Source organism: Stegodyphus dumicola, chromosome 3, assembly GCF_044657685.1.
Source record: "Stegodyphus dumicola isolate Sdum_Otavi_A_Nest chromosome 3, ASM4465768v1".
Classification (NCBI taxonomy): Eukaryota; Metazoa; Arthropoda; class Arachnida; order Araneae; family Eresidae; genus Stegodyphus; species Stegodyphus dumicola.
The window spans coordinates 18,472,238-18,485,708 of NC_140770.1; the positions used below are offsets into that span (position 1 = coordinate 18,472,238).

The following is a 13,471-nucleotide window of genomic DNA, read 5'->3' on the forward strand; positions in this document are numbered from 1 at the left end:
ATTATATAAAACATCTATTTCAGATAAGACGATCCTGGGGCATTTAAAAAAAACTGTTATCGAATAGAAATATTTCTTTAAGAACTTTTGTGAAAAACAACTTTATAAGTGACATGACATCATTTATTCAAAATGTGTACATAATTGATTAAAATGGCTGCGTTTCATTTTACTTGACCAAGCATAGAAAACATGGCACATGAACAACAGGTATACACAAGGTGATGTAAATGTACGTACATTAGTTGGTCTAAAACATTTTAAAACAACTAACTATCATGTTTGGATAGTTGAAATATATGAATAGCTGTGTCAAAAATCTAAGATAGTTAAAAAAGTTAAATGCAAAAAGAACTAAAATGAATATATGTGAAAATTCTATTTCCGGAAACTCGTAATAAATCACGTGTTTCTTTTTACTTTCTTTCACATATCTGTTCACAGAAAGAGACAATATATCGAAGCTTGTGGACACTGTTGTAAACATAATGATTTGAAGTCTTTTCCTGTTTCCACTGTAAAAGTAACTTTTCGTGCGAAATTTCTTAAAATTTTTAGAAAAGGCTTTTTGTACGTGGAACGTAAAATTTACGGTTTTCTGACATAAAAGTAAATACCAACATTTACCACAACTGATTAGCACTTTTTTTTAGCTTAGAACTTTCACACGCATATTTATTGAGTTGCAGATAAAGACTGAAAGGCATTCTTTAAAAGATGTGTTGAAGGTTACCTCAAAGCAAATGAATTAACGCGTTTGGTGATGAGAGATTATTTAGCAGTTCTACAAGACTTATTTCCATCGGTGGTTAAAGTTCACATTCTGCATTTAGAAAATGTTAATGGCAATGTACAGTGAAAAGTACTAAGGGAAAGCTAATTTAATATTTAGCGAACGATTTGCCCGTAAGTATGCAATTTTTTGCTCTTTTAAGTTTTACTGAATGTTTCTAGAATTTTCTAGACAAAACATTTTCACTAATTTCATTAAAGGGGTTCATAGACCTTAAACCCCTTATGATCTTCGAATATGTGACTGTTGCAAGAATTGGGATATTTTATTTATTTTAAAAGCAATTACTTCCAATATTTTACAAATGACTATAGCTGCTTTGGAAACTAGTAACCGGAAAGTTTGTGTTGCCACAAATAGTTTTGTAATTTAATCCGCTTTGTGATAAAATTATTCGTCATGTTTCCACCTAGCGCGCATGATATTTGAAAAATGGCTAATGTTACATACTTGAAATTGGATGGAATTCTTTATATGGGCACTATTTTCTAACGGAACCAAAAATCTGATGAATATTTTAATATTAAAAAATTTTATGCACGAAAACATTGCAGATTTTTTAATAAATTACATTTTATAAACTCAACTCCAAATAAAATAAAAATTGATCATGAAATTCTTAGAATTTTTGGTTCACAGTATTTTCTAAATGTTATAAAAGCAATATATTAAGTATGGAATTAAATTATGCAACAGAATGTTTTAAACTATGCGCGCAAGATGGAAATATGACGAAACATTTTTTCGCAAAGCGGATTAAATTATACAAATATTTGTGGCAACACAAATTTTCTGATTACTATTCCAGAATGCAGCCATATTATGTAGTCAGCCGTAAAAAGTTGGAAGTAATTGCTTTTAAAACAAATAAGTTATCCCAATTCTTACATCAGTCACATATTCGAAGATCTTATGGGTTTTAAGATGTATGAGTCACCTTAAATTCATAAACTTCTTAAAAAATTTCTGTAAAGCATGGCATTGGTAAGCAAAACCTAAAGTCGAAGCATTTTTACAACGTTTTCTGGTAGCAATAAAAAAATGTGAGGTTACAATATTATGTTACATGAAAATGTTTTGATTTTTATTCTGTTTCATGTATCAAATTTCGAAATCGAAATACATTTTCAGGTTTTTTTAAATGACAGTCACGGCATTTTTAAAATTTTTATATTTAAAAGTGCGTGTCAAATTTTCGTGCGACCATTAATCATTTTAGAATGTTATATCTATGAAATTATTTAGTTTTTACACACATGCAAGACAGAGGAAGAAAGGTTACAGATACACACACAAAAAAAAAGGAGGGGAGAAGAAAAATTACATTAATAATTTTTAAAATCTTATTTTTGCAATTAAAAATGAATTATTATTCAATTTCAGCTACCCGAATAAAATGCATCACTTAAAAGTATATAAAAAATTGTAAAGAGATTTAGAAATCATTTCCTCCTTTATTAGATAAATATATCAGGTTCAATGTTTCTTCTTACCTTCTTCGGAAACATACAATGACCTGACTAGAACAGAGAGCTTACTAAAGCTATGTTCACTAATTGTAGTAAGTAGACAGGATACAGACGAAGGGTATACAAAACCCTTTATTTTTCTTTATATACAATGACTTCGGTACTTCGGAATACAATGACCCTCCACTCGGGGTCTAACGTAAAAGATATCAAAATAAAACTAAACTCTAATTTAACTTTAGAATAAGATTGGCCTTATAATAACAGGAAGCGTATGTAGCACAGAGACTGTGAACACTACAATACGTTTAATTTATCAAGAGGATTAAAACCTCTGGCCTGGAAGGCAAATAGCAACTGCGTAACTTCTAAGGTAAGCGGCCTGCTTCGAACTCACTGCTTCCTCTCTTCTGCTTGGCAAAAAGGCCACACTTAAATACTTGGCGTTCGCCAGACAACTTTGCATAAACTCCTTCACGCTTATAATTCTGGCCGGAAGTAGAAAATAAGAAGTGATAGTAAAGATTTAAAATAAAATAAACGTTAGTAAAACTTAAGATCCTTACATACTTCCCGCCAGAGTTAATTTGTTTGAAACTGAGGTCTAAAACGACCTTGTTGAAAACTTTTAACTCTAAAAACTAACGCGAGGCCAACCTTTTACATAAAACCACCGGACTAGCATAACTACTTGAGATAGGCGTTATGATCTTTTTACGTAGCATATCGGTAATATGCCATTCTATAATTTTTTCCTTATTCTTATCATACCGGTATGGTTTTTGACGAACCGGCAATGCATCTCCGGTGTCAATACTATGGTTAGTAACCTGAGTAAATCCTGGAATATCACTAAATAAGGAAGCAAATTCACTTACCACTTGTCGGATTCTATCTTGCTCGTCATTAGGCAGGTGGTCAAGATTTAACCTTGGCGGTTCAACCTTTTCTACACGCACTGGTTTCATCGTCAGCTTAAGGGACGCTGCATTAAAATCCAGTGTAGCTTGTGCGTCTGAAAGAAAGTCTATTCCTAGGATTAAATTTGCTTGCAAATTCTTTACTATAAAAAACATCACCTTTACTTGTTCGTCCTTGATACGGATGTACAAAGGTACTTTACCTACGCACTTACATTGTTCTCCTTGCGCCGCTAATACTGTTGTATTATCCGCATTATATATGCGGTATTTGCGAAAATACTTTCTAAAAAAGACTTCTGCCACACAGGAACACTGCGCGCCGGTATCCAGGAGTGCGGTGGCCGGGATATTATTTACCAAGACTTCAATCTTCGGAAGAGTTAAATTTTTCACCATTACTGTATTTAACTTGTAGGAAGAGGGGTTTTCGTGGCCTTCAGATTTCCGCACCCTCTCGTCAGCAGAAATCCGTTTTAGTTTAAATTATTTTTCCTTTCGGTGCTTTCCTTCTTTCTCCACTGGCCTTGAGACTTTTTTCCTGGGTTGCTATTGAACTGTCGACGTTCGCCGGCTGTTTTTGAATGCTCGGGTTTCCTTGCCCACTGATTCGCTTTTTCTCCGTAGCCATGTGCTTGAGTTTGCTGTAGTCTTGGCGTACCAAATTGGTTTCGCTGTTGATATTGGCGTCTTCTTTCGACGTCCGCCGTTCTTCTACTTTCAAACTGCATTGCTAGCTCAAATAACTTTTCCAGTGTAGTCGGATTTCGTAATTCAATAAAGTCTTGCACTTGGGGTAGTAACCTCGGCAAAATCACTTGAATTATTTCAGGATCCGGACGGTTTCCATACAAGAGCTTGAAAACGTGAATTTTTCTTAAAATAAAGCTCGAGAGGTTTTCCATTCTTTGTTGATATATACTGAAAAGTTCTGTTTCTAATTTCGCACGATCCCTTACAACAGGGAAGGCTTTTAGTAGGGCAGTCTTGAAATTTTCGTAAGTATAGGTGGGACTTCCTGCTTGACCCAAGAGACTTCTGCCGATACATTTGAACCAGTTAAGCGCTTGGCCCCTCAAAGCGCTGGTAGCTAAGGTAACTTTTTGAAACTCGTGCACGGGGTAGAGCATGAAGTGGTCATCCAATTTTTCCAAAAACCTGGTTACCTGTGAGTTTCCATTAAACGTTGCTTCTGGTTTCATCGAAGCGCGCATCGTCTGGACGATGTACCCAAATCCTTCCAGGGCGGCAGCTGGCATTTCTGGATTCTGAGCCGTTTCTGCAGGCAGCACAGGTTCTTCCTGAAACTCGGCCATGGTTATTCTTCGTCGGGCGCCACTATCATGGTTCAATGTTTCTTCTTACCTTCTTCGGAAACATACAATGACCTGACTAGAACAGAGAGCTTACTAAAGCTATGTTCACTAATTGTAGTAAGTAGACAGGATACAGACGAAGGGTATACAAAACCCTTTATTTTTCTTTATATACAATGACTTCCGTACTTCGGAATACAATGACCCTCCACTCGGGGTCTAACGTAAAAGATATCAAAATAAAACTAAACTCTAATTTAACTTTAGAATAAGATTGGCCTTATAATAACAGGAAGCGTATGTAGCACAGAGACTGTGAACACTACAATACGTTTAATTTATCAAGAGGATTAAAACCTCTGGCCTGGAAGGCAAATAGCAACTGCGTAACTTCTAAGGTAAGCGGCCTGCTTCGAACTCACTGCTTCCTCTCTTCTGCTTGGCAAAAAGGCCACACTTAAATACTTGGCGTTCGCCAGACAACTTTGCATAAACTCCTTCACGCTTATAATTCTGGCCGGAAGTAGAAAATAAGAAGTGATAGTAAAGATTTAAAATAAAATAAACGTTAGTAAAACTTAAGATCCTTACAAATATATGAAGATATTCTTTGCCAAACATTTCTTAAAATGTGTTTGTTCTTCAGCTTCGTTTTCTTCTTCTACTTCACTTTCTCGAAATTATTTCATATTTAGAATTAAACAGAAGCAGGTACCTATATTTGTGCTCTGTTCATCTACCCATAAATATCAGGGCAATTATTATTCAATTTCAGCTACCCGAATAAAGTGCATCACTTAAAAGTATATAAAAAATTGTAAAGAGATTTAGAAATCATTTCCTCGTTTATTAGATAAATATATGAAGATATGCTTTGCCAAACATTTCTTAAAATGTGTTCTTCACTTTCTCGAAATTATTTCATATTTAGAATTAAACAGAAGCAGGTACCTATATTTGTGTTCTGCTCATCTACCCATAAATATCAGGGCAATTATTATTCAATTTCAGCTACCCGAATAAAGTGGATCACTTAAAAGTATATAAAAAATTGTAAAGAGATTTAGAAATCATTTCCTCATTTATTAGATAAATATATGAAGATATGCTTTGCCAAACATTTCTTAAAATGTGTTCTTCAGCTTCTTGTTCTTCTTCTACTTAACGTTCTCGAAATTATTTCATATTTAGAATTAAACAGAAGCAGGTACCTATATTTGTGTTCTGCTCATCTACCCATAAATATCAAAGCAAGATATTTCACTTTACTCTAGATTATTAGGGTTTTGAAGCATAAGTTTATAAAGTATTTCTCCCGTCTTCCTAGCGTCCCTTCGGGAGGGTAGTGCTCTGCACGCTCAGCGCGTAATTGAGAGGTCCACAGTTCGATTCCCGGCGAAGGCGTTGCTAATTTTTCATCTTGCATTCTTCTAAAATTACATAATGTCTCTACAAGTTCTAAATGTTAAATCCAGCAGTGCAATTTTAAATGTGTTTCCAGTTATCACTTCATCGTATATTATATTATATATCTTAGGAAGTCTGAATAAATTTTTAAAACACAATTTTTCTCGTATACCCAAATTTATCATATTTATTTCATTTATGCTATTTAGGATTATATTTCAGCTATAGGCTGCCGTATTAGTGTTCGAAAAAGCTCAAAATAAATTTCATAGTAACAAAGATAAAATGCAAATTACATACTTTTTTTTTAAGTCAAGGTTACACAATCTGAAATATGGAAGTTAAAATTTTACGGTAGACGTTGCAATCATTTTCAGCTATTTTCTACTTAAAATTAGAAGGCGCTCTATTTCTACAGAGAAATACCTGTGTATTAGCATCATTCCACTAAAAGTAAATTATACAACTTCACTTAGCGTTATACCTGTATACAATTCACGCCAATTTCCTAACTTAAGAACTATGCAATGAACGGTTCCCAACCGAAAATTTGCACAAAAACATACCGTTATGTATCATAATTTTACTTCATTTTTAATTAGTCCAAAGAAGCTTTGTCCCTGAAAGACTATTGTTTTCGTTTTGCGATTTTGCGTTGGTTCACTATTTAATATCCGTTTCACTTTTCAAACTGTTGCCACCAAATGTTAGAGTCCTGCATTATATTTGAAGAAATTAAATAACGAAAAATCTGCATAAATGGTATGTATATTTCTCGCATTGTGATAAACCAACGGTACAGAGAGCCATCGAATTTGAATGACGTAATCCTACTGCGAATATGGGCATGTGGAAGCCCAAATATAAAATTTGGAATTTGTTTTATTATCGATTCCCTATTTTGTAAAACTTTAACGAATTTTTGATTAACAAACTCAAGGATTTCGAAGCGAGCCATGGCACCGTTGTACAGAGAAAACATTTTCATCTCCAGCGCGGGAGTCTCTGTATCCGAAATTCTAAAGATAAGCTCATTTTAAGAATAAAGTATTTTTTTTTCCTAAAACGGATTGTAAAAGGAATTTACACTCATGACCATAAATTAAGAATAATGCAAAATCAGGCAAAGGAAGAGTTAGAAGCAAAACAAATTTGACTTATTTGTAAAGCTTATTTATTAAACAAAAGGTAAAGAGCAAAAAAGGATGCTATATGTTTGATATTATTAAAAAAATTAGCGATTTTTTCTCCCTGCATCAAATTACAAAAAACACTTATTTACAGAAAACCAATATTACATGCTTGGTATGATTGTTAATACATTGTATGTCTCCCAGACGATGCAATACAGTCCGTACAACGTCTAGGCATGCTGAGTATCAAATTATCGATCTGATCTTGGGGGATATTACACCAGTCAAAAAGCAATGCTCTCCGAAGTTCCGGTAGACATGTAGGAGGAGGCTGACGAGCGGCAACTCGTCGGCCAAGGATGTCCCACACGTGCTCTGCTAGATTCAAGTCCGGTGAGAATGCTGGTCAGTCCATACGGGTGGTAACCTCCGATTGAAGGCATTCGCTTACGATGTTTGCACGGTGAGGACGGGCGTTGTCATCCATAAACACAAATTGCACGCCCATGGCGCCCCGAAACAAACGTACATGTTTTTCCAAAATGACGTCCCGATAGATTTGGCTTGTCGTGGTTCCAATTTGAACATGCAGGTCAGTTCTGGAACCCAGAATAATTCCACCCCAAACGAGCACTCCTGCACCACCGTAACGGTGTCGTTCAATGATGTTTTCTTGGTGGTAACGGGTACCTGGAGCTCACCATATGAAAATCCGGCGAGAATCAGACTGCAAGCTAAACCTGGACTCGTCGGAAAACATCACACAAGCCCACTGTTGCGGTGTCCATAATGCATGCTCTCTACTCCAGGCTAACCGCAGGCGACAGTGAGTTGCAGTAAGTGGAACGCATCTGACAGGTCTACGAGCATATAGACCAATCTGCCCTAAGCGTCTGTACACGGTCTGCCTTGAAATTGTCGTACCAGTGGCTGAAGAGAGCTGACGAGACAGGTCTGAGGCTGTGCTCCGCCTGTTTCTTTTGGCAGTAACTGCCAAATACGGGTCCTCATTCGGCGTTGTAACTCTGGGGCGACCTGTGGTGTAACGTCTACTCACATTACCATCATCTTGGAATCGTTGCCAAAGCCTAAAGATAACACTCTGGGCAATTCCAAGTTCGTCTGATACTTCCAGTTGGGTACGCCCCATTCCAGACAGCAGATAATTCTACCACGTAAAAAATCATCCAAATGCGTCCTTTGCGTCATAACTATTCGGTTATTGCACTGAAAGCGCCTGCGAACAATTTTACTTCTTTGCCTGTATTCCTTATATATCACTCTCTTACACTCTCGTCATTGTGACGTACCATCGGTGTCATCTGGTTACTTCCTGAAATTTGCATATGATTCTTGAAGATGTGTGTAGTGATTTTACAGGTGATATATTTATTTTAGAGTTCGATTTCCGCGTGACTCCGAATTATCCTTAATTTTTGGACATGAGTGAAAAATGAATTCTTTTCATTACGTCTATGCGTACGTATGTGCGTATGCGTTTCGCATAATTCAAAAACGATTAGGCGCAGAACGTTGAAATTTTCTGCATGGGACTGCTAGAAAATCTAGACGTGCACATCTCTTTTTATTCCTTGTACAAAGTAAAAGAAGTATTGTAATCACGAAAAATTCAGGGTATCATATTTCAACGAAAATATCCATTTTGACCGCTGTCGAATACAATTTAACATTGTATTCGATAGCGTGACATCTGTACGTAAGGACAGACTAAAAGGCTCTTTTTCCCCAAACGAATTATAAAACTGATTTAAATTGGATTCAGAAGAGATTTTTTTCGTGGCTTCTATATGTAAGTATGTATGTATCACACATTACTCAAAAGTGAGTACCTCAGAACGTTGATATGGGACTCCTATAACATATAGTTGTGCACCTCCCTTTTTGGTTACTGTGGGCCGCACCAATATATATATATATATATATATATATATGTGTGTGTGTGTGTAACAAAATCAAACTTAGAAGTGAAGACTAGCAGGAATTTTGATGGTGTAGAAGTGTTGATTCATAATGAATAGGAAATTGAAGGTGAAGGCAGATTCGATATTCCTTTTTTATTTCAGCAAACATGTTGCGGCCACAAACTAGTTGGCACATTAATTGTGCCTATTCCAAGAGGTTTACATTTTTGATAACTTTGCAGCAAAGCAACAGACAGACAGCAGTCCACCCAGGCCAAAGCGTAAAGAGGCAGTTACTATTGGCTGCTTGAGTCTTAGTTCCATTTACATCACCAGAATTATGTAAGATTCATATGACATGGATTAATCTAGAGATGGCGCAGTGCAGAGAGAGGTTACTATTTTTATAATTAAGAAGGGAAATTTACGTTGCTAATTTAATCTTTTATACGAGCATTCTTTATTTTTCTTACATATATATGCGTGTGTGTTGTGTGTACCCAATGTGTTACCCGGATCTATGAGCGCAGTTATTTTTATTCTTATATGTTGGTAAATTGTGGAGTTTTTGCTATCAAAATGATAGAATTATATTGTTCTTATTTTCCGGTTGAGGTTTTTATGCCTTTTGTTAATGTGCATGCAATAGTTGCAGAATTATTAACAATTTAAAAGGTATTTAAGTGCGATTAAGATACATTTTTTTTTACCACAGCAGTCATATTTGTTTATATAGCAGAATAGTGAACTCAGTTTTTGCATCTTCAGTGTCTTTTTGCCGAGTGGAATCAAAAGTAAACTTTAAAGTTTTGTGCACCAAAAAATCTGCCTTTTTCCCTGGTGGTAGAATTGCTTGCTCTTGAGTAGAAACTCTAACGTTAATCGTAAAATTTGTTTTTCATTGCTTTAATTATATTTGGTGTTTTACTTTTTTCTATATTTTTCAATTTTTAATAAAGATATTTTGAGGATTTATGTATTTTTGCCTTGGCGGGAAATGATAAATGAGTTAATTGAATGAAAAATGTATCTCTAATGAATTGCGAGGAAATAAGTTTAAATGGAATGCAGCAAAAAATGCGTGTAATTTAATATTCGGTACAAAGAACTCATGTAGCGTCCGCATCAAATATTTTTTATTGGAATCAGCAACACCATATATATATATATCTAAAATCTTCCCCCTTATCCAGCTTAAAAGTTCCTTGCCGGGCCTTTATTTTCGCAGTCGTTGATGGTAGTCATATACTTTCTGTTAACAGAAGTACAGGGTGCGGCAGGGAAACTTCCTTATTTGAAACGCGCGCCATCTAACGACATTTATTCCGAGAAGGGTGGGGTGGCGCTCATTGAAAAGAGCGGTATCTAAAGTTTTATGTCATGTAGGCTTAGTACCGATCAGGCAGTGAACGAGAGAGGAGCGTGCGTTCTCCGTGGAGTTGTACTTTTCAACGTACTGCATTTTCATCCATATAAATTGGCAGTGGTGCAAAACGTGATTTTCTTTCACTAAAAAATGCATACAAAGCCGTTCTTGACAATACGCCACATGATGCCCTTGTGTTCTTTAGCGATGAGGCTCATTTTCATCTTTCCGGTTACAGCATGCATTAACTAGCAATTTGGGCATTCCCGGGCTTCGCTAGACTTAACAGCATTACCGGTCCACCTCTCCCTTTGGAGCCCGTCGCGGAGATTCAACCTCTCCAGGAGAGGGCCCACCGCCTGGCGAAGCCTGGTCCTGGTAGTTCGCTGGTCCTGGTCGTTCCTGGTCAACTGCCTGGCACTAGTCATTCGATTTGCTACCTGCCAGTCGCTTGGGAGAGCCCGTCGCAGTGGGCCCGTGGCAGTGGACGTCGCGGTGGTCCCGTCGCAGTGGGTCGCTCTGATAGCCGGGGGCCACCCCCCGCTATCAGAGCCGTACCACTCAGGACATGCCAGACCCCGGGGCCGGCTAATGAGTGACCTTTCTCAAGGTCTTCAGAACCACCAAGTTCATAAATTTTATACCCCCGTAGACGAGACTGCCTAGGTACAGATCCTAGCCAGTAGCTTCGCAGAGTTCTCTACGGGGGGAAGAGCATGCATTAAGCAATACATGCGATAATGGAGTGGCACGAATACCCGAGAATTTCATGAGCAGCCCCTCCATACAGAACGTTTGACTGTTTGGTGTGCATTGTCCAGAATAGGCATCATTGGACCATGATTTTTTGGAGAACATTTCCCTGGACGCCTTATCTCCCTACGAGGCGATCGTCAGTGGCCAGCGCGCTCGCCTGATTTAGCCCCGTGAGATTTCTTTTGTGGGGCTATCTGAAATCTCTAACGTCCAAAGACCCTGGCTCAACTGAAGAACAATATTCAAGCTGCTATCGACAACATGCCCGTTGGTATGATGGTAAAAGTGAAAAGAAACTTCAAAACTCGACTATCTCAATACATTGACCAGAACGAAGGCCACGTTAATGATATTATTTTTAAACCGCAATAATAATAATAATAATAAAAAACTTTAAGTGTCTCTCTATAACTTGGAAAAAAAAAAAAAAAAATTGGAGAATCTTTACATTATGGTAATTTGGCGATTTTTTGGCGAAAATTTGGCGACCAAGCCTGCTACAGCAACCTGCTAGTTTTGTTTTGGACGCCATTTTGTTTTCACGAAGTAAAGGTATTTTTTTTTTTTTTTTTTTTACTCAACGTTTTTTTCCAACAATCTGCTAGCCGAATTACGCTTATACTAGAACTTTTATGGAACAAAAATGCTTAATCATGACAAAGATTAGGTGCGAAATTGGGAGAAAGTGCAGAATCGCAAACTGCTTCCCGCGTTTTTAAGAATTGCACATACGCGCTATCCATGTACACGTCGACCTATTTTCACTTAAAAAATATCCCAGAATTGGACAAAAATGGCATTTCGGACACTCTTGACTTTATCTATGTACACATCGACCTATTTTCACTTAAAAAGGTCAAAGAAAATTGACAAAATTCCAATTCTTCTTACTCTTGTAAAAAAGCGCGAAACAAATAAGCTGGCGATTCTGCACTTTAGCGGCGAAATAGTTTCTAAGTGCTTATTAGCTAAAATCACGATCGGAATTTTCCGGAAAATGTCACATTAAATGTCTCATGATCTCTCATTTCTCTGAGACAAAATAATCTGTGATTGGAAATGTGCACTTCTCAGATTATTGCTTAAGTCCTAGCTAGTAACCTTTATTGCCTTACCAAAATGTCGCCAAACTACCTATTACCATATTCTAAAGATTAGCCAAAAAATTAAACTGATATCGCTTATACTATTTGTGTTATTCATTTTCAAAATAATGTGGTTTCTCTGCCGCACCCTGTAATTTATATGACAAAAAGATTTCTGTATTTCCAATGCCAATATAAAAAAGATTAATTTACGACAAGTAACGAAATCTAACTTTTAACGCAGTGTTCCTTTCCTATACATATATGTGGGACAGCTTTATATTTGTTTTGAAAAAAATAAAATTATAAGAAGATATTCCCATACGATAAAAATTAACGGAGACATTTAATTTAAAAAAAATTGGAATTTTTTATGTCATTTTCAACTTGCCTCGAGGGATCGTTTAGTTAAGTTAGAGTCATTCCAAGATAATAAGTTTAAATGAAGTGAAACAAAAAATGCGTATATTTTAAAAGTCTGTACAAGGAAATCTTGTCGTGTCTACATCAGATTTTGTATTTAAAATATACTCTCCTTCATCCTTTATTAATTCTCAATAGTTACAACGGGATTTTATTCTACCAGGTTTTGCAGGACATCCTCGTAGAACTTTACAGACGTTCCAAGAAAAGGTTCATCTAGTAGACTATGGTTCCCAGCTTAACAATTCTGGAATTTTTTTTTTTTTCCCCTTATCGGATTGCGTATAGGGAACGAGCTGACACAGAGAACCAAATTTTCGATTCCTTGAAATGCGTTATATCGGTGTTCGAGAGTAGCTGTCATTCGAAAAGATTTATTTGCATGTTTTGTTTCTGAACATTTTATTTCTTTTGTAGATAATCCCTAAAGGGAAAATTGCATATATTGTATATCAACCTTTTAAATTTTCCTTGGATAGACATTTGCAGCAAATCCTTTTCTCTTTTTTAGATTTAAGAAATAAAGATGGCGGATGCAACGGAAAAAACCGGCGACAACAAAGCATGCGTGGTGAATGGGGGCACAGTTGAAGCCGCGAATGCAAAGACTAATAAGAAATTTTGGAGTATCAATAAAGAGACCTTGGCTTTCAAATTTCATTTCTTCTTGTTTATAGGAGGTAAGGTAAACGAATTTTATCTTAATTTCCAGATGAATTTTTTTTCGAACATTGTTTTGGTAATTCAGAAGTCAAACAACAAAAATCAGCGTTATATTTTCAAAATTTTCACAGGAGTTTCGATGGTTTTACCGAACCACCATCCTCAGCTGAAAAACCGCAAATGAACAAGATAGGAAATAATAATTAGATAAGATAAGA

General features: G+C 36.3%; 1 protein-coding gene across 2 annotated transcripts in view; it reads left to right on the top strand.

Moving 5' to 3' along the window:
* Window positions 1-13,471, top strand: part of LOC118199910 (uncharacterized) — a 42,116-nt gene that overhangs the window by 11,247 nt on the left and 17,398 nt on the right. Inside the window, exons 1-2 of one of the 2 annotated variants that reach the window (XM_035371780.2) lie at window positions 735-906; window positions 13,102-13,270. In XM_035371780.2, the coding sequence (XP_035227671.2) occupies window positions 13,117-13,270 (154 nt within the window). In that variant the 5' untranslated portion in view covers window positions 735-906; window positions 13,102-13,116. Of the gene's footprint in view, window positions 1-734; window positions 907-13,101; window positions 13,271-13,471 lie in introns of those variants that run through there. The other variant, XM_035371781.2, reaches the window with a different exon arrangement.